This window comes from Canis lupus, chromosome 14, assembly GCF_011100685.1.
Source record: "Canis lupus familiaris isolate Mischka breed German Shepherd chromosome 14, alternate assembly UU_Cfam_GSD_1.0, whole genome shotgun sequence".
Classification (NCBI taxonomy): domain Eukaryota; kingdom Metazoa; phylum Chordata; class Mammalia; order Carnivora; family Canidae; genus Canis; species Canis lupus.
The window spans coordinates 33,893,504-33,916,557 of NC_049235.1; the positions used below are offsets into that span (position 1 = coordinate 33,893,504).

At 38.2% G+C, this 23,054-nt stretch overlaps 1 protein-coding gene across 1 annotated transcript; it reads right to left on the bottom strand.

The window, feature by feature from the left end:
- Window positions 1–1,682: 1,682 nt before the first annotated feature.
- POLR1F (RNA polymerase I subunit F) lies at window positions 1,683–21,675 on the bottom strand. Its single transcript, XM_038557056.1, has 4 exons — window positions 21,384–21,675; window positions 7,159–7,300; window positions 3,540–3,748; window positions 1,683–2,408 (listed from the first exon to the last, which is right to left on the bottom strand). Exons 1-4 carry the CDS (start codon window positions 21,623–21,625, stop codon window positions 1,976–1,978), a joined length of 1,026 nt encoding a protein of 341 aa, XP_038412984.1. The 5' UTR covers window positions 21,626–21,675; the 3' UTR covers window positions 1,683–1,975.
- Window positions 21,676–23,054: the final 1,379 nt, after the last annotated feature.

A 23,054-nucleotide genomic window follows, 5' to 3' on the forward strand; every position in this document is an offset into this window, starting at 1 on the left:
TGGGTTTTTAATATATGGCTATATTATGTTAGGTATGATGCCTCTAAAAAACCTGTTATTGATTTTTATATTGGTTATTAAAAACCTGATATTGGTTTTTAATATATGGCTATATTATGTTAGGTATGATTGCCTCTAAAAACCCTTTTTACTATGAACGGATTTGTCACATCATTTTTTTCTGCATCTATTGAGATCATATGGTTTTTAGCTTTTCTCAATGTGATAGAGCATGTGACAGACTTATAAATATTGAACCATACTTGCAATCACCAGAGTTAATCCCTTGATCCTGGTGAGTGGTTTTAAGAGATTGTTGAATACTGTTTGCTAATATTTTGTGGAGGATTATCCAGATACCAAACTCATATAAAGATATTACAAAAAAAAAAAAAAAATCCCACAAACAAAAAACTACAGGCCAGTATCTAAATGCAGAAATCTAACAAAATATTAGTGAGCTTCACATAACCTTTTAATCCTTTAGCCAAAAAAAGACCACAAAATAAGCTAAAGTTAAATTTTATTTAACACACTATCAAAAATAGAATTTCACCAATATACAAAATTGAGATATTTTACATTCTTTGTACATCTTCAAAATCTTGTATTTTATACTGATAGCACATGTCAATTTGCATTAGCCATATTTTAAGGGCTCAATACCCACATTAAATTGTAGGAAAAGAAATATTGGCCTGTATCTTTCTATTGTCTGGTATTACTAAGTCACTTGAGAATAAACGTGTGAATGTCTGCTCCTCCCCAAATTCTGCATTCTATTAATTACAGATTTGGATCAGGATATGCTACTAGCAGGATGTAAATATTAACAAAATTAAACCATATAAGACCAGTTAGTTATACATCTCTGATACGAGAAAAATGGCAACAAAATAGTTGCCACATGAAGTTCATTTCAACCATTCATCCATTTATAGAGATTAACACAGAATAACAGTGTTATTAGTAACACTGCATAGTCAAGAACAGTGAATAGTCTTTTTAGTACTTACCAGAATTACTCATTTTTGTATTTCCTTACTTATGTGTACACATCTGTTTCTCTTATGCCATTCCATAAGAGAACGAACTACATCTTCCTAGTCTGCCATTATATGTCTTTTCCTTAGAGGTATTACACACAGTAATGCATAGGTACTCTTACATCAATGAACATGGCCATGCATTGATAATCAGCCTGAACCAGCTTGCCATTTCATTACTCAGTGTTTTCTAGTAGTTAAGAAAGACATAGTCCATGTTTTCTCAGTGAAATTTTCTTACACAGTTTTTAGTATTTAACCTAATTATTATAGAGTTGAGAAATTCCCCCACTAGGGACAAATGGTGTTTATCATGTCTTAATTAGACTCTGCTCCTCCAAACACAGCAAAAGCAGACAAGTACAAGAGAAGAGCCTTCTCTATCAACCTCTTAGAGAAAAAAAGAGAACATGCATTTGGAAGGAAAGAATAGTGAACAATGTTTCCTACTACAGTCAATAGTGGCATGGAACTCCTTTGGCAAACCCTTCTAAGTTGAACCACAGAAACACTGTAGTAGCCAACAAAATCTAAAAATCACAGGTAATATGACTACAGGGCAAACCTATTTAAAAAAACAAACAGAAGCTCAAACTCATTCTTCAATGATATGAATAACACTATAATACAAAGTCCTTTTGCCAGTCTTCAGAGTATAGAATTTTATTTAGAATGTAAAAATGGGAAAAATGCAAGACTCGAGAGAGCAGCTCTTTTTTATTTTGTATACAATAAAATGGCAGTTTAATAATATTGGTATTTCCCATAGTAATCGTCACTTTAATAATTTAAGCACCAAAAACTTCTAATCAAATCTTTCCTGTTTTGTAGACTACTGGAATACACAAACATCTCCTACCATTTTGACATTTATTCATCTGTTGTATCTTAATTTTTAAAAAACAATATTTAAAATACACTAAAGAAAATTACTTTCCCCTTTTCTTTTTAGGTGAATGTTCCAAAAGTGGGGTAAATTCAGCTTCCTCACTGTATTTTCTTTTCTTTTTTTTCTTTTTATGGTCACTCTGGTAACCACTGGAGTCACTGCCTTGGAAAACAGGATCCTGGTCCTGATCTTGCTGCTGCTGCTGCTGCTGCTGCTGCTGCTGCTGCTGCTGCTTCTTCTTCTTCTTCTTCTTCGGCTCATCCTTCCATAGGCCATTCATATTATCAATCTGCGGGTCTGTCTCTTTCTTCATTGTGGCATCTGTAACATCAGCTAGCTCTCTGTTATCACTCTCCACTTCATAGGACTCTGGGTCTTTCTTCTTCTTTTTTTTCTTGAGAGGTTTTTCAATAATTTCTTCAGTGCTAGTTACTGTTATTTCTTCAGGAACTGCAGAGCACTTGGTTTGTAAACTAAATTGACAGTTGAAAAAATTTACAGAGCAATAAACAAAAAATAAAATGAGAAAGACTATCCCAATTTTTTTCTAAAAAAATGACAGCAGTACAAAATACAGAAGTATGGCATAAATTTGAAATATTCTATCCTGTTATCTCTCACCCATTAAAATGTCTGGGAAAGGTTAAAATTTTTCCAAAGTACTTCTTCCACACTGTTTTCACACATAAAAAAATGACATAAATTTTATCAAAATGTAGCTTCTAAATTTTGGTTTGGTTCAGAAAAAATTGGTGACAATAAACATCACAATACCCAGGCTTATTAGCTAAACTGATGAGTGATAAAATATATACTTCCATTATCTATGAAACTAATGGAGTTTCCTTCTACTCTCACAATCCTTGTTTCATTTTTTTCCCTTACCCTTGCTTGAAGCAATAATACCTTCAAAGCTATGAGTTAACACTAAAATAAAAATAGTTATCAGTGGAACTCTGGAACTGCAAAGTCCTATACAGTAATAATATCTACATATAAATAATTTCAACAAGATAACTTCGATATCACAGATGCTGCACATGTTTCTATCATTGCAGAAAGTTCTACTGCACAACTGCTCTAAAACTGTAACCCATACTCTTGTTAATTATCAAGGTAAAATCTAAAAAAGGAATTAACACCAGCAGTATTCCCAAAGCCTTTTTCTTTCCCCCTACACTCCATTAAACTTGGCTTCCATGGAAACAAACTCAAGATGAGAGTAATTCTTAGAATAATTTCAATATCAAAAGATACAGAACTTACCTACCTGGCATAATAACAATAATCAAATTTGTGTTTCAACTGTGAAAATGCTAACAATTAACTAGAAAAATTAATTTTAGTTAAAAATTAACTAGAAAATACTCAGTAAGACTGAGTTTTAGTAAAATACAGAACAGTTAGCTAGATGTGTAGAGATTTAGAATATTCAATGCATTGTCTTAACACTTTAGATTCCTATTTGCACTGACTTTATGGTTTGGAAGCATGAATACCCTAATAATTTTTTTTTTTTTTTTAAGAGGGACTTATGTTCTCTAAATTGAGAATTAAACAAATGACTAAATATCAAAATTAAAATAATGTGATTAGGAACTGACCTAGTGATATTCAACTTTCCCCGAATGCAGAATACTCCAGCAGCATCTGAGTCCAAACGAAATACTTCAAATTCTAGTTCATCACCTACATTTATCTCCAGGATCTGCCACTGCTCAGTAGACATCTGCTCAGGTTTAGGAATGGAGGCATTGAAACACCCATGTACTAAACAGCCAATGTGGCTGGATGACACTTTATTAACTATACCCTGGGAAGAAAGAGAAAAAAAAAAACTGTAACATCAAGAAATCCAGAGTTAAAAGGTAAATAAAACTTTATAAGCCTCAAGTTGATCTTCAAAAAAAAAAAAAAACATCAAAATATGGTATAATTTGACATGGAAAAAATTTTTTTGATTGAAATTTACATATTATACTAAACCATCATTTTAAAACACTGTAGAGATTTGAGAAAAGTTCAACTTTACTAAGTAATTGCATATCAATTGCCTAACTGGATAAACAACTATTCTTCTCACTCCCCCCCCCCCCCCCCCCCCCAATAAAAACAACTCCTTTGCTCCTACTACAGGATTCCCTGGTGAGTAGAGTATAACCATAATGAAACCAAGCAGAAAATACTCTTTGATATAACCTAAATGTGAAATGTAGATCTTGAGCATGGCTATTTTGACTGAATCACAAAGCATTTTGGGAAGCTTTAAAAAGTATGTGCTATATGATTTTAAGCTTAAAATATGAAAGTTTCAAAAAAAAAAAAAAAGCCTTAGTTTTCTTTTCTTTCCCTACAAATCAATGTATATAATGTATATAAATTAACATCTGAAACGTTTAAGTCATTTATTTTAAACTTTAAACAAAACTGTATACATGTTAGTGTTGCAACTCCTTATACACAAAAAATTCATTGGCTGTCATTATTAGGAGTCTGGTGTTCCCAATGGTACATTCTGGGTGGTATGGACAAACTGCACTGCATCTATACAATGAGTACTAATCAGCAATAAAAAAATAACTATCAAGCCATGAAAAGACATGGAGGAACCTTAAATGCATACTGCTAAGTGAAAGAAGGCAAGCTGAAAGGCTACATACAATATGATTCCAACTATATGACATTCTGGAGAGGGTAAACCATAGAGACCAGACAGTAAAAAGATCAATAGTTGCCAGGATTCAGGAGGATGGAAGGAAGGTGAGGGGTGAATAGGTAAAATAGAGAATTCTGAGAGCAGTACCCAATTATTCTACAGGATACAGTAAAGGGAACACAGGACACAGGTCATTAAGTTGTACTTACATTCCCTGGGTTTTAGAATGTACAACAGGAAAAACTAATTCTAAACCCTAAAAATAATAATGTATCAATATCAGCTTAAGAACTGTAACAAATGTTATCACACTAATGCAAGATGTCAACAATAGGAGCAACTGTGTTTGTGTATGCTGGGGTGGAGAAGTGAACAGAGGTATTATTTTCTACTCATTTTTTCTGTAAATCTAAAACTGCTATAAAACAATAAAGCCTATCAATTAAGGAAATAATAGGAAAACGAACATCTTTTCAATACAGGGTTCTAGAACTACTGAATAACCATATGAATAAGAAAATATATCTCAAGGATCTACTTCATATTACACACAAAGATTAAAGACTTATCACAGATCTAAATAACAAAGCTAAAACTAAAAAATTCTAGAAGCTTATAAAAAGTATCTTCACAATCCAGCAGTAGGCAAGTTTCTTACGTAGGATCCCAAAAGCAACAACCAAAAAAATAAGACAAACTGATCATCAATATTAAAAACTTCTGTTTATGAAATGATACCATTAAAAAGAGACAAGTTTACCAACTGGAGTAAAATATTAACAAATGATCTGAAAAGGATCTGTAGGAAGGCTACAAACAGAACTACTATACTTCAATAATACAAAAACCCAATTAAAAATGAGTAAAGCACTTAAATAGGCCCCTTACTGAAACACATGAAAAAGAGCTCTAGAGAAATGCAAATTAAAACCGTGATGGGAAACTCGTATATGCCCATCAGTAAAATTAGAAGAGTGACAAAACCAAATGCTGGCAAGGATGCAAAGCAAGTTATAGTGCTGAATGGGAAATTTGCCTGTTTTTCATAAAGTTAAACACATCTACTCTGTGACCTAGCATTCCACTTTTAGTTTTTACCTAGGAGAAATGAAAATGTACATTCACAGCTTTATTCATAATAGCTCCATAATGGAAACAGCCCAAATGTCTATCGATGAAGACAGGCAATTAAATTATACATTCATGCAACTGAATACGACGAACAACAAAAAGAAACCATTACAACAAACAGCATGCATGAAATGCAAAAAAAAAAAAAAAAAAAAAAAAAACATGTTGAGCAAAAGAGGTCAGATTTTCAAACACTGTATAATGAAAAATTCCATTAACATGAAATTTTAGAATAAACAAAACTACTTTCACAATAAATGTAATCAGAACAGTGGTTGTATTCTGGAATGGAGAGAGGACTGACCAGGAAAGGGCATAAGCATCTTTCTGAAATAGAACAGAATACATGCTCTCACCAGAATTTATTGAACTGTACACTATGATCTGTGCGTTCTGTTGTATGTAAATTAGATCTCATTTTATTGTATGTAAATTATACTTCATATTAAAAAAAACTGAACACACTGTCCAAATGTATTTGAAGACTGGATCTTATTGTAGGGAATAGAGTAAAAGGATTGATTTCTTTTTTCATTTCATATTTTCTGTATAGTGTGGTACTTCCATGTATACATTTACAGTAACTTATACAAAAATTCCTACACTTAACTGTTACCAGCTTTAAGTACAAATCTATTGCCAACTTTAGAAGTATAGAGGCTGGTTGTAGGATCCCAGCTGGTCATGCCCAGGATGCTCTACCAGTTTAACTGATTCTGAAAAGCTTTTTTAAATTATTAATGCCTTACAGATTTGACAGTAAAATTTTACCTGTGTTTTTATTAGCAATAAAGGGTTAGTTAACAGTTCTTAAATGATTATGCAATTCCTACATAATTTTTTGTTAAAGGAAAAAATAGACACGTGTATATATATTCTTATGTATATATATATCAATGTATACATGCAGAACTGGTAGGAGAGGCTAGTGCAGAACATATGAGGATATACTTCAGCTTCTTTTGAAAAACTAAAAGACCTATCCCACAGGGCCTTTATCATATGGCGCGTTATGGGTGCTCTAACCTCATTCTTCATTCACTTTCATTACCTGCCTGGTCCTGCAACCATTTGAATTTTCAACTCCTATTTGATATAAAGGATTCGAACAGGGTAGTAGTATGAAGGAACTATTGTGTATAACTGAGAAATTATGAAATAAAATTTTTTTCTTACTGCCTAAGATCATTCTGATGCTATCCAAAGAAAAGAATAAATTCTATTAGACACATTATCTGCATACACATGTGAGTTTGAGAAGAATGGAATTTAAAAATTTACCAAGATTAAATGGACAGTAATTTTTTTTCTTTTAAAAATAATTTTCAGGAAACCACAACAGCAATCCATTTGCTTCCCAAATCTCTTAAGATTTTCCAAATTACATAATTATACAATTAGAGAAAGCATAAAAAAGTGTGTGTATAAATACATACCATAAGCTTTTTCCCTGGTTCAGGACAGAAAATAACAAAATCTGCTTCGATGTTAAGATGAATGTGTCCTTGATCATCATAAATATCTCCCAGTTCACCCACTACTTTGATGTTATCATATGCAATGGGGACACCTGAAAGGCTATTAGAAAAGAAAGAAATTTATTTTTATCTTCTTTTAAACTAGGCCATAATTATTAAATATTCAGAGTCCAAAAATTATATGCCTCTTAAATATACTCACGCATGCCAAAACACAATAGCATATGATTAATCCATAACAACTTGAGTAATTCAATTTCACCAAAAGGTTCCAATATATTGACTAAATAAAAGACTGTTCAAGACAGGTACCCAGAAACAAAATGTCCAATTATACATGAGCAGTAGGTTGACCTATTAGAATTCTAGTCATGCTAGAATGTGGGGGTGGGGGTGGGGGGGAGACTTGAATGAAAAATGTCTCTGAGTATAACCAAATCAAGACAATTTTGGTATTATCTACCATTACTGAATTTCTGTACTGGATGGCCTATAGTAAGAGAATTACCAGAATCACAGGTCAAGCCCCTGAATATTAAAGCCAATGACTTAGAGAAAAATCCTCAAACTCCATCTGTATGTAACAAATAGTAATGTTAATAAATGAAATATATAGTTATAATTATTAAGAACCCATTTTGCCACTTTAGTCTACATAGGGGACAGGATTAGGGAGCAACTACTATTTGAAAATGTCATTTCCAAGTACTTAACAAATTTTAACTACTAAGGAGGCAGACCTGGTGGCTTCACTACCACACCTACTACTTGATCAAGAAAACGTCCTAGACTCAGCAAGGCAAGGATGAAATCACTCCTCCTCCACTCTTAGAAGATTCCATGGCACAGCATCATCACTGAACTTAATCTCATTTTATGAACTATCTGCAAATATGTTTGCATTCCACACACTACTAGAGTAGTGGCCCTTCAGAGCCCAGCACATTTTTGTTGAACTCTACTAAATTTCTAAAACTATTCACATGGCATAAGAGAAAGAATTTATCCCTAATAGCTGCTGCTTAAATAAAACAGCCAGGAGCCACTGGAAAGGAACTTTAATAACTATCAAATCAAAAAGACCAAAAACTCAAGAGATTTATTCCAGAAAGCATTTTTTTGAACTGTTAGTGTCTGCTTGTGTTTTCCCAAGCAGGAACTACACCATCACAGAAAATCAAGAAGTCTACATGACCTCTGAGGGAACAAACTGATTTATAAACAGATGTACACAGAATCTAATTTTACTGTATACACACACACTTTATATTTGTGTGTGTGTGCGCGCATATATATATATATATATATATATATATATGCACACACACATATATCAGTGTACAGGCATGTTTCCACGGTTTCAATATACATTAAAATTTCCAGGAATGTAGTAGCAAATTCAAGAGTAGTAGGGAATTTTACTGAGAACTGCTCATCACTTCAGAAAAGCATTTCACCGATGGAGATAATGTATGTCTTCTCTAAGTTGTCAACTCAAAACCCCTGCATCAATCCACCCTTATATAATGGAGACATTCACAATTCTTGTGTCAGTGCAGAAGTCATCAAAGTACTTCAACTATTCCTAGGTAGTCATGCTTAAGCATTATCACATTGAAATATAATTTATTGTATTGTGTAGGAGCACTTACAAATTCTTTTTTCAATTATGTAGGTAAGTTGTGTTACCTTTAAGTTTCAATTCACAGTAAAGATGTACTTTCGTGATAGTAAAGATAGTATTGCAAAATATTTACTCTAAGAGATGTATTGGGTTCTGTAGGGTTCAAAATTGATAATTAGGGAATGTGACCATAGAGCCTAAACCCAAAAGGATTTGTGTAAATCCATTAAACCTTTGAGAAACCCTTCACTAGACATCTCAATTTTTTCCTAAATAAAATACCAAAAATATTGATTACTACACATAAATTTATCTACTTTTGTCTTATTAAAGAGAAATTAAAGATAAATTTAGATCTGTTCATAAACATGTTTTATCCTTACTGAAAGATCATACCATAGAGGAGGACAGACCTTGGGAGGAAAGAACACTGGGGGCAGAGAGGGAAGAGAAGACCTAGCCCCCAGTACCCCGGGTTGGGGGACTGCAGTTAAAAGACAAATCCCCATAACATTTGGCTTTGAAAACCAGAGGGCTTCTCCAGTTTTGTTAACAATCAACAGGGCTTAACACCTGGAACTTTAAAACTCAGCAGGCCCAATACATTAAGAGGCAAGAGGGAGATAGAAAACTTGACTCTCCCTGCCCTTAAAGAAACTGCACAACAGCCCTGCTTGAGATACAGCACAGAAGTAGCAGATCGAAAAATGCCTGGGGTATACAGGAAGGAGATTTATTTAATAATCTCAGAGCATGTACTGGAGACGCAGGGAACTTTGGGAGATTTCACCAAAAACAAAAGACCTGGTGGGTGCTATTTCCCTCCCCAGCACCTGCCCCCAGCCTGACTACATAGACAGCTGCAGGGTCCAGCACAACCATCTCTACCTATCCACCTAGCTTGCTGAAAGCATGCCCCAGCCACACACTTAATGTGGACCCACCCCCTTCAACTGCCTACAGGAGTATTCCCAGGCTGCTTCAGCTCCCTTCTCACGGGAGACCAGTATATAAGAGACCTTGCTGGCACCATGTGCAGGACACCCAGCTTCTCTGTTCTCCTGAAGATCTTGGCTGAAGCCCATCCAAAGTAGTGCCGCACGCCTTGCGCCTTATGCGTGTAGCCCCCACAGGGGCCAGCAGCACTCCAAAGTGACACTTGCTCCTGAGAGAGGAAAAATACCAACACACACCAGTCCAGATGCAGCACCCTGCCCCCAATTAGTGGACTGGGAACAGAAATCTGGTCTAACTGCAGACTCAGCCCACCAATAAAAGTTTCTCAGGTGACCACAGAGGGAAAGCACCCTTGAGTTTGGTGCTACCATGGCTCTGGCAAAAGACTGCTCTCGCTCATTTCAAGCCCAAGGTGGACCCAGATTGGTCCACTAACAACACAAGGACCAAACCCTGCCCATACAGGCAAAGAGAGCCACTGCAGACGACTGGACTGAAGGGAAACATGGCTCAGCCACAAAAGCAATACACATGCAACACACATAAGAGACACCCCTGCAGTGTCAGGTTCTGGTGAACAGGAGACATTGCAATGCAGGCAGGGAATTACAAGAGCTTTTGTTCATACAGGCATTACTTTCCAGATCAGAGGACTTTCCTAATACATAGAAACAGATGCAGAATTAAACAAAATGAGAAGGGGTATGTCCCAAATCAAAGAACAGTATAAATTCACAGGAAGAGTGCTAAACGAAATAGGATAAGTAATATGCCTGATAGAGAAATTAATGATCATAAAGATGATCACTGGATTTGAGAAGAGTGGAGGACATCAGTGAGATCTTCAACAAAGAGACAGAAAACATAAAAAAGAAACACTTAGATACGAAGAACTCAATAGATGAAATTAAAAAATACACTAGAGAAAATAAATAACAGCTCGAGGATGCTGAAGAATCAATCAGTGACCTAGAGGAAAGAATAATGGAAAGCAATCAAGATGAACAGGAGAGAGAAATGAATAACAAAAAAAATGAAAAGAGATTAAAGGAACTCAGGACACTATCAAATATAATAACATTTGTATTATAAGGTTCCCAGAAGGAAGAGACAAAAGGGAGCAGAAAATGTATTTGAAGAAATAAGAGTCGAAAAATTCCTGAGTCTGGAGAAGGAAACAGACATCCAGATCCCCTAACAAAAGCAACCTGAAGATGTCCACACTAAGACACACGTTAATTAAAATGGCAAAAAAAAAAAGGGGGGGGGGGGTGTTATAAAGAATTTTAAAAGCAGCAAGAAAAAAGAAAACAGTTTCATAAAGGAGACTCAATAAGACTATCAGTGGATTTTTCAGCAGGAATACTGCAGGTCAGAAGGGAGTAGCCTGATATATTAAAAGAAAAAAGCCAGTAACTAGGATACTCTATCCATCAAGGTCATCGTTCAGAATAGGAGAGCTAAAGGGTTTATCAAAATAAGTTAAAGGATCTCATCACCACTAAACATAATAACAAACATAAACGAAGTAATCAATAATAATACAATAATAGTAGAGGACTTTAATACTCCACCATCATCAATGGATAAATTATCCAAATAGAAAATAAACTAGAAAAACAGTGGCTCTGAATGACACATTGGAACAGATGGATCTAACAGATATATACAGAACACACCATCCTAAAACAGGAAATACACATTCAAGTACACACAGAATATCCTTTCCAAGACAGATCATATGTTACCCTACAAAGCAAGTCTCAACAAATTAAAAAAGACTGAAGTCATACTATGCATCTTTTCCAAATTTAATGCTAACAAAGTAGAAATCAACCACGAGAAAGAACCTAAAAAACCACAATTACATGAAGTAACATGATACTAAACTGTGAATGTGTCAGCCAAAAAATCAAGAGGAAATAAAGAATTACATGAAGACAAATGAAAATACAGCAGTCCAAAATGTTTTTTGAGATGCAATATAAGCTATTTTAAGAAGGAACGTTAAAGCACTACAGGCCTACCTCAAGAAATGAGAAGAATTTCAAACTAACCTTACAAACCCAAAGGAGCTAGAAAAAGAAAACCCAAAACAAGTAGCAGGAAGAAATAATCAAGATTAGAGCAGAAATAAAAGAGAAACTAAAAAACAATGGAACAGATCAATGAAACCAGGACCTGATTCACTGAAAGGATTAACAAAATTGATAAACTGATCAAAAGAGAAAGAGAAAATCAACAAAATCTGAATTGAAAGAGAAAGCAATAATCAACATCAAAGAAATATAAAGAGCATTTTAAGACATTAAAAACTATATACCAACAAATTGGATGGACATCCTAGAAGAACTGGTTACTTTCTAGAAACCTATCACCACCCAAAACTAAGTAAGAAATAGAAAATTTGAACAGACTGATTGCCAACAATGAAATTGAATGAATAACCTTAAAACTCCCAACAAACAACAGTCCAGGACCAAGTGACTTCACAGGTAAACTTAAAGACCAAACATCTAAAGATTTAATACTTATTATTCTCAAAATATTCTAAAAAAAAATAGAAAAGAAAGAAAGCTTCCAAATTCAGAGGCCAGCATTATCCTGATACCAAAACCATATGAAGACACCACACACACACACACACACACACACACACACACACACACTACAGGCCAATATTTCTGATGCCTGTAGATGCAAAATTTCTCAACAAAATATTAGCTAGCTGAATCCATTAATACATTAAAAATATTCACCATGATTAAGAGGGATTTATTTCTGTAAACCGAGGTTCAATATTTGAACTTGATTGATTTCAAATCAATCAATGTAATATACCACATCAAAAAAGAAAATAAAAACACTATCATTGGGGCAGCCCGGGTAGCTCAGCGGTTTAGTGCCACCTTCATCTCAGGGTCTGATCCTGGAGACCTGAGATCGAGTCCTACGTCGGGCTCCCTGCATGGAGTCTGCTTCTTCCTCTGCCTGTGTCTCTGCCTCTCTTTCTCTCTCTGTCTCTCATGAATGAATAAATAAAATCTTAAAAAAAAAAAAAAGTATCATTTTAGGGCACCTGGGTGGCTCAGTTGGTCAGGCATCTGCATTTGGCTCAGGTCATTATCTCAGGGTCCTGGGATCATGCCCAAAGTCAGGCTCTCTGCAGAGCGGGGAGTCTGCTTTTTCCTCTCCCTCTGTCCCTCCCTCCTGCTCATGTGCACCCACATGTGTGCATGCACTCCCACCCTCCCTCTCCAAAGATAAAGACAATCTTTTTTAAAAACCCTATCATTTCAAATATTGTAGAAAAGGCATTTAACAAAGTGCTATATCCATTCATGGCAGAAACCCTCAACAAAGTAGGTTAGAGGGAATATACCTCAACATAATAAGAGGCCTTAGATGAAAAACTCACAGCTAACATCATACTGAATAGTGAAAAACTAAGAACTTTTCCTCTAAGATCAGGAATAAGACAAAGATGTCCATTCTCACCACTTTTATTCAACAGAGTACTGGAAGTGCTAGCCATAGCAATCATAAAAATGAAAAGAACTAAAAAGCATCCAAATTGCTAAGGAAGAAGCAAAAATTTCACTAATTATACAGGACATGATACTATACATAGAAAATCTGAAAAGACTCCACCAAAAACTACTAGAACTGATCAATCAATTCAGTAAGGTCACAGAATACAAAATCAACATACAGATATCTGTTGCATGTCTATACACGAATAATGTATACCATTACAGAAATTAAAAAAAAAAACAATTCCAGTTATAATTGCACCAAAAATAATAAAATACCCAGGAATAAACTTAACCAAGGACGTGAAATACCTGTACTCCAAAGACTATAAAACACTGATTTAAAACTAAAGACAGGGTGCCTGGTAGCACAGTTGGTTAAGGCATCCAAGTCTTGATTTCAGTTCAGGTTGTGATCTCAGGGTCATGAGGTCAAGCCCCACAATGGGCTCTGTGCTCAGCATGGAGTCTGCTTGGGATTCTCTCCCTCTTTCCCTCTGGCCCCCACTACCATCTCTCTCTAAAAAAAGAAACTGAAGGCAAAGTAAACAAATGGAAAGATAGCCCATGCTAATGAATTGGAAGAACCAGTAGTATTAAAATGTGCATACTATCCAAAGCAATCTATAAATTTAATACAATCCCTATCAAAATCTCAACAAAACTTTCCTCAGAACTAGAACAAATAATACTAAAATTTCTACACAACCACAAAAGATCCTGAATAGCCAAAACAATAGTAGTGTATCCAAATTACACTACAAAGCTGTAATAATCAAAACAGTATCGTAGTGGCACAAAAATAGACACATAAGATCAATGGAATGGAACAGCTCAGAAACAAACCATTATTATAGCTCAATTAATCTTCAACAAAGGAGACAAGAATTCCAATGGGAAAAAGTCTCTTCAACAAATGGTGATGGGAAAACTGGACCACTACATGTGAAACAATGAAAATGGACCACTTTCTTACCATACACAAAAATAAACTCAAAATGGATTGAAGACCTACATGTGAGACTTGAAACCATAAAAATCCTAGAAGAGAGCAAAGGCAGTCATTTCTCTGACATCACCTCTAGCAACATTTTTCTAGATGTCTCCTGAGGCAAGAGAAACAAAAGCAAAATAAACTACTACGACTACATCAAAATCAAAAGCTTCTGAATAACAAAGGAAAAAACTAAAAGATAACCTACTGAATGAGAGAAGATATTTGCAATGGACCTATCTGACAAAGAATTCATACCCAAAATATATAAAGAATTTAGGTAAGTCAGCACCAAAAAACCCCCAATAATCCAATTAAAAATGGGTAAAAGGCATTAACAGACATTTTTCCAAAGAAGTGATATCTATTGCCAAGACACATGAAAAGATGCTTACCATCACTCATCATCAGGGAAATGCAAATCAAAACCACAATGGAGTATCACCTCACACCTGTCACAAAGGTCAAAATAAAAAATACAAGAAACAAGTTTTGGCAAACGTGAAGAAAAATGAATCCTTGTGCATTTTTGTTGGAAATCAAACTGGTACAGCCACTGTGGAGAACAGCACGGAGGTTCTTCAAAAAATTAAAAATAGAATTACCATATGATCTAGTAATTTACTACTGGGTGAATACAAATACAAAATACTCAAATTCAAAAACATTAATTCAAAAAGATATATGCATCCCTATGTTTATTGTTGAATTAACAATAGCCAAATTATGCAAGTAGCCGGAGTGTCCAAACAACAGATGAACTGATAAAGAAGTGGTACATCATATAGGGATGCCTGGGTGGCTTAGCAGTTTGGCGCCTGCCTTCTGCCCAGGGCGTGATCCTGGAGTGCTGCTGTCAAGTCCTACGTTGGGCTCCCTGAAGTGAGCCTGCTTCTCCCTCTGCCTATGTCTCTGCCTCTCTCTCTCTCTGTCTCTCGTGAATAAATAAATAAAATCTTTAAAAAATAAATAAATAAAAAGTGGTACACATATATATACAATGGAACATTACTCAGCCATAAAAAAGAATAAAATCTTGCCATTTGCAAAAACATGGATAGATGGAAAGGGTATAAGGCTAGTGAAAAAAGTCACTTGGAAAAAGACAAATAGTGGAATTTAGTCAGATATGGAATTTAGGAAACACAAATAAACAGAAAAAAAGAGACAAGCCAAGAAACAGACTCTTAACTATAGAGAACAAAGTGATGGTTACTAGAGGGGACATGGGTGAGATAGGTGAAGGAGATCAAGAGTGCACTTATTATGATGTGTGTTGAGTAATATATAGAATTGTCAAATCACCGTATTGTACATCTGAAACTAATATTGCTTACTACTTAGTTTTCACTAGAAAGTAAAGTTTCTAAGCATTAAGAATTCTAACAAATGTCATTTAGACTATTGGAGGGGCACTCAGGTGGCTCAGTCAAGTGTCCACTCTTGATTTTGGCTCAGGTTGTGATCTCAGGGTCAAGAGATCAAACCCCACAATGGGCTCTGTGCTCAGCATGGAGTCCTGCTTGGTATTATTCTCTCTCTCCCTCACCTCTGCACCTTCTTCCTGTGAGCATGCGTTCTCATGCTCTCTCAAAAAGTAAAATAAATAACATCTTTAAAGAGACTACTGGAAATGAAGGAAGCAAGTGCAGATGCAAGGAAAATAAGGTATGTGATATGTTTTTGGTAATAAAGTATAAGAAATGGGAATATATTTTTGTTTGGGTAAAACAAAGTAATTTGTCCTACCTAAAATGAGGCTTAAAGAGAGAAAACATGAAAAAAATCTTAATGTTAAAAAAAAGTTGCAGAAAGTCTGTGAAAAAGGAATATTTACAAAAGAATATGCAGTCAGAAGGAAGATTGGAATTAATGAGTTTTAAAAGTACACTGGTTTAAGATTGAAGTTTCATTTTTCACTCTGTTGAAATGACAGGGTTTTCCTAGAATATTGGTCTGCTTTTGATAGAAAAATACAAAAGGTTTTTCCTTTAACTGCCCAGAAAAAACAAAGTTTGCTATCAGGGCTTTAATTACTTCATAAATCTAAATCTTCTTAATATCAAAAGAGCTAAGTTTTGGTAACAACTATGTAACCTTCTGTACTTGCCTTTAGAATTTCTACTGCCATTAGGTTAAATAAGTAATTAAGTGTTGTAATGATCTGTGGTCTTTTTTAGGCATTGCTTTAGGATTTTATTTATTAGAGACAGTGTGCACACAAGAGTGCATGAGGAGGGAGAGGAGCAGAGGGAGAGGGAGAGGCAGACTCCCCACTGACCAGGGAGCCCCTTGTGGGGCTCAATCCCAGGACCCTAGGATCAACACTGAAGGTAGACACTTAACCCACTGAGCCACTTAGGCGCCCCTAGGTATGAGCTTTAAAACCTCATATTTTTAACAAATTTATGAAAATTCAAATTCTAAGTAAAGTCTTTTTAGCTAATAAGGCTTATTGATTTGGTATGTTAAATTACATGGGAAGCACTGTGAGATAGGTGATGATAAATCTTTTTAGGTTATATTGCATGGGTGAATACTATGAAATTCCTAAAGGTTTAGTATCCTGGTATAACATCATTATTTGTAATTCTAATTATTGAAGTACTATCAGAGAAATAACCAGATTTCCTTGTCAACTGCACTATAATGAAATCTCATATGATCTTTGACTGTGGCCTTTAAGTCTTTTGTCACAGTTATTGTTCTAATGCTCTTACAAATATGTTTCATCTTCAAGGAGAATCACAGGGAAGACTTGACAAACACAGGTTTCTGATACCTTTTAGATCATAAAACTAAGCCAAATAAAAATTTCTGGGAATAATGGGAAAACTGTATTCAAACTGAAAAAGAATTAGGAAAAAAAAAAAAAAAAGAATTAGTAACAGAAGACTGAATTAACTGAGGATGATTACAGTTTTTATGACTCTTGTTTGAAACATCACTGGTTCTCTAATGTTTGCGCTTCAGGATTTAAGAAAACATTTATCTTTTTTTCCCTACCTGATCCCTCCAGAATTCAAGAAGTGATCTGAGTATTTTTATGTCCATGGCAATTATAGTTACTTGCATAAATTCACTAAGAATCCCTTCTTGTAATAGGTCACCATTAGGAAAATTAGTTCAATTACTAAGGCTTTGACTGGAATGTCATTTGAGAAAGACAAGCACAGAGACTCAGATATAGCCAGTTTTAAGGAACTAAGGTTGACTTTATGGAGCCAATGAAGCCCCCCTGGAATAAGTGGCACAGCTGGTACCTTGCTTACAGGGTTTCCAGGAGCCTTACCAGGTAAGCAAGGAAGGTTGCTTTCTGACAGAATCAAGAACCTCAGGATATTTGAGGTACCCCAAGAAGTGAGGAAATAATCAGATCTTTGGGTACTGAAAGAAAGTCTGATGGCAAGTATTTGGCTTGGCTTTTAGCCTTGAATGGCTATTAAAAGCTCAATGTGAAATTCTTTATGCAATGTTCCAGCAAAACAGAGCTGAAAGAACATATGTGGCCAGTTGTACTTACATAATTATTTAGGCCGAATTTGCTAAAAAATGGACTTGTTTTACAAACGAATTAGTCTTGACTATTGCTGATGGAAATGAGGGGGATTTTGCGAAGAAAAAAATCATATTTCAGTAACATATCTTTACGGGTGTTAGATTCTAGTTCTAATTGTCCTCAAATGTTTTTTGTTTTCCTATAACACTGAGTCAGATTCTGAATTCCCTGGTTTCCTTGAATATCTGGATTTCTATTGGACTACTTATACACTATAGGCAGACTTTGAAAACCCACCTGGCAGGACCACCTCCTGAAATGATACAACTGTTTAACTGAACTGACATGATTTTACCTCATTATGAAATGTGGCATAAGATGCTAAGACTACACATTACGGTTCCAAAAAAATGCCTCTATGAAGGATGGGGGCTCAACCTCATATTAGGGGGTATCTGCAACTGGATGCAAGGCAGTTTCATTCCTCAATCCTGATTTATGCCCCCCTTTTCAGCACGAAGTAGCTGGAAACATTCCTGTCACTCAAAATGGGGAATGATGAAAAGCCACAGTGGTATGGAGACCAAACAGCTACTGTGTTGTCAAATGATTTGCCTTGTCTACTGCTGTCAAACATTGTCTTATTGCCCCAGCCTTGCATTGCTGATGTCCCTCCTTCTTGCCTCAGGAAGCTCTCCCTGTTGTGGGCCACCACGTATGCTGAAATTCACAATTGCTTTGATGGCTTTTGCTGGTGCCTTCACTTATGACTCATCTCTTGACGGTCACTAAGGAACTACTAAGTATTTTCTTTGGTCTTATACGTATCTTAACCTCATGTTTCTGTTTACATTACTGCCATGATATAGGCATGCAACCCAACTCCCAATATCTGACTCTAGGGTCATCAGAGAAGAATGGCATGTAAACACTGTAGGAGCCATCAAGGTATATGAATGCTGACAATACTGACCCCATGTTTCGCCCTCCAGCTTGTTCATGTCCGGGTGATGACCTCCCTCAGGGCCACAGGTTTCAGGCCCCTTGGAGGTTAACATATGCCCTGACCAGAATACAAGTTGTTCTGATTTTCCCTAAAGTTGTTTAGATAACTACTATAGGTAACACACTTTCCTCCCCCTCTTCTGGAGCACACGTGGCACCAGAAAGTCTGTTAAGTGTTAGACCTCTGACCTAACCAAAATGCCTTCTGCACACCCCTTTGTACTCTGTAAATGTGAACTAAGGCCCAAACTTTGTGGAGAATAGCTGTGCAGCTGCAGGATAATCACATGTCCAGTCCCCTATGTCAGTAAATTACCCAGAATCGAAGGGTGTGTAAAATGTATGGAGTCACCTACTTCATTTTCAAATCTCAAAGTGCCTTCTCAGTTTGGGGGATACTTTATTGTCCCTCCTCCACTTCCCAACACTCTGGTTTTCCTCATTTCTCAAACAAAGTGAAACAAGTCTTCCTGATTCCTCCTGATGGCGCCAAAGTCTGTAAATCTACCTATACACGATAAATGATTGACATTACAGTTCAAGGTTTCGTCCCTAATTAGAAATGTATAGTTCAATGTGTGCTGCTTTATTTGCCCTAAGTCCGAGTCTTTATCACACTGGGGTAGCCCACTACCCAGAGTGGTACTGGGGGGTGGGGGAGGGGAGGGTGTGGTGGGCAGTCCTCATTTGTTCAGAGCGCAACCTGCTCCATAAGGCCACACTGTCCATGGGTTCCTTATATCTCTGGGGTAATGGCTCGGACTTGGGACACTTCAGGTGGCTTCCTCCTAGCCTGTCAAGTGGAAGCACTGATTGGTTCCAGAAAGTAGTAAGTATATCAAACAATGCCTCTTTCCAGATTTTATGACCACTTTTATATCCTTAATAACTCTCAATTCCATACTCTCTAGTCATTTTCTCTTGGACAGTTGTAACAATCTCTTAATTGGTCTCCATGTCTACAGCCTCACTCAAGCCATCAGCTAATGCTATCAAGCGTGGTTTCTTCTTCAACTGTGTATCTGATCATGTCCCAGAGATCGGATATGCACTACTCTCTCCAGAGTGCACCAAATTTCAGAACTGGAGGGCACTAGGAGGACCAAGCGCCAAGCCTGCTTAAGCAAAGAGGAAAAAAAAACCTAGTAGATAAGAAGGAAAGAGCAAAATGTACATCCTGAGTGATCCCCCACGCTGCCTCTGCTCTCTTCAACTGCACACACTTTCTTTCCTCTTAACATAAATCTTACTCCAATTATATAGTACTTACAATTCTCTGACCAAAGCAGTCTATTTTTATCTACTATCCGTTTACGTTACACTTTTTATGCCTTGAATACTACCATCTCAGAGGTCCTAATATCAAATTCACTACTCTTTCTCTTAATATAACTTTAGACCTCTGTCAAATTTTAACATTTCATTCGATTTATCTGACATTTATATCTTTACTAGAGCTTACAGTTTCTTGAAACAGGGATCTTGTTTTTTCTTTGTTTTTAAATCCTAAGTCCCTAGTACATAAAACAGCCACCACACAAGGGTGCTGGTGCTTGGAATGAGCCGTACATCCTAGACTTGCTTGCTTCTTAACCTGTTCAGGATCCCTGGAGAAAGGGAACACTTTGGATACTTTGACCTAGAACACGGACAGCAAATTTCCCGAGGAGGGGGGTGGGGGTGGGGGGAGGATGTCATGAAATTTCTGAAGTGCAGTAAGGAATCCCCAGGAATTCCACTTGTCCCAGCTCCGGAACCTTTGCTTTTGAGGCAAAGCAGCCCTATTGCAATATTAAAGTACACATGCCCCCTTCCTTTGACCCTCCGTTCTTGTAACTCCGTTTCTTCTGAACACATTAAACGAACCACAAAGGTTTTTCACCCCCAAGCCCAACAGAATGGCCAGTTAGATTAATTAAACTGCTCTTAAAAACAAAACAAAGGGGGCATCCCTGGGTGGTTCAGCGGTTTAGCGCCTGCCTTCAGCCCAGAGCGTGATCCTGGGGTCCCCGGATCGAGTCCCGTGTCGGGCTCCCTGCATGGAGCCTGCTTCTCCCTCTGCCTCTCTATCATGAATGAATGAATGAATGAATGAATGAATAAATAAATAAATAAAAACACAGTACTTTTCTCGTCCCTGATCAGGTCCCAAGCAAGAGAACCCAGCAGAAGTATCTCTCGGGCAGCCCGTGTGGCCCAGCGGTCTAGCGCCGCCCGCAGCCCGGGGCGTGACCCTGGAGTCCCGGGATCGAGCCCCACGTCGCGCTCCCCGCGTGGAGCCTGCTTCTCCCTCTGCGGGGGGAGGGGCGGGGGCACCCGGGCCGACGGGGTTTCTAGGCCCCTGCTCTATTCTTCCCCCTGAACGCCATAGAGCAAGCTCCTCTAGCCCGTCCCCCTTCCTGCCTGTTACATGGACCGACTAGGCAGGTACCGGCCTTCCGGGCCCGAAGAAGAGTCCCGAGGGCGTCCAGGTGGCCAGGGCGTTCCTGCCCCCTCACGCCTCTTCTGCTACCTCGTCGCTACCCCCGCCCGTGCGCCGGCGCACGCAGGAAGGGCCCGAGGGGCCGGTACCTTTCGGAATAGCGCAGCAGCTCCGCGTCCAGCTGTTCCCGGATACCCGTGCGTTTCCGGTGAAGGTAGCGCGGCGAAAGCGCGATGTGTCTTCGGTGCGGCCCCGCCACCAGGCAGGAGTAACGGCTACTCACCAGCGCACAAGCCGCCGCGTAGGTCGGAAGCTCTAGGCAAGGCAACACGCCGGCCGGCCCCTCAGAGGCCGCCTTAGGCGGCGGAGACTCGCAGCAACCCGCAGCCATGCGCTTCGGCCAGCTTTCCCGCGGCGCCCACGGCTGACGCACGCGCCGCCGCCTCCTGCGGGCGCCCGGGTTCCACGTCATCCACCCGCCGGCCCGCCCCTAGGAAATTGCTCTCCTTGAGTCGCGTTACGCGCTTGTGACCAGCAGAGGGCAGCCGCTTTTCCGCCTGCGGGACGGCGGCGGGAGCGGAGAGCCGCGGCTCAAGTCCGGAGCGTGCTGCAGGCCCGGCCACCACCTCCTCTCCTCGGGGCAGCCAAACCGTCCGCTAACGTCCTTTTTTTTTTTTTTAATATTTTATTTATTTATTTATTCATGAGAGACACAGGCAGAGGGAGAAGCAGGCTCCTCGCAGGGAGCCCGACGCGGGTCTCGATCCCAGGTCTCCAGGGTCACGCCCTGGGCTGAAGGCGGCGCCAAACCGCTGAGCCACCCAGGGGATTCCCCGTAACGTCTTTTTTGTTTTTTTTTTTTTTGTTTTTTTTTTTTTAATTTTTTTATTTATGATAGTTACAGAGAGAGAGAGAGAGAGAGAGAGAGAGAGAGAGAGAGAGAGGCAGAGACACAGGCAGAGGGAGAAGCAGGCTCCATGCACCAGGAGCCTGATGTGGGATTCGATCCCGGGTCTCCAGGATCGTGCCCTGGGCCAAAGGCAGGCACTAAACCGCTGCACCACCCAGGGATCCCCTCTTTTTTGGATTTAATATGTAGACTTAATAGGGGTTCGCACTTTGATAGTTTCCAGTAATAACGTGGTCTGGTAAATTTTGCCAGCGTGGACAATACAAATAATAAACTTTAAAATTTTAGGGCATGTATTTTCTGCAGGGAATCCAGTCCTAAAATGCAGCCCAGATGCCTCAACTGCGAGACATCTGAAAATCAACCCATCATCTCTCTCTCCCGTCTGGACTCTCTGCTCAGCCTGTAACAACTAACTCAAGAGATCTTACCACTTTCCAAAGGGCTCAGCTCAGCTGGTCCCCTAGGAGCCTCTCTTGTACCCTCAAATATCGAGTCGGCCCCACGGCTTGTGGGGTCCACGGCGGAAACATCGGCCTATTGGGGATACTTCTGTCTGTCCTCACTTCCCAAACCGCAGAAGTGCCTGTGGAAGCTTAGTCCTGATGGTCAAGAGGACCCCCGGGAGCCCCTTCTCCCAAACACAAATAGAACCATGACTTGTTCCCATGGGCGCCCCAGGTTTCTCAGGGTAACACAGACTCCTTAATATGGCTAAGGTACTTACAAGACCATATAGGGATCTGCTGCCAGCCCCGGAGTCCCATTTATCACAATCCCCACTTTACCTTTTCTGCTAGCCACCACCCGAGTTCATTGATTCCCTTTCACCTTGCAACCTCTCTTTTCCATCACTTTCTGCTCCCTGGGAAAATATGAATGAATGAATGAATGAATGAATGAATGAATG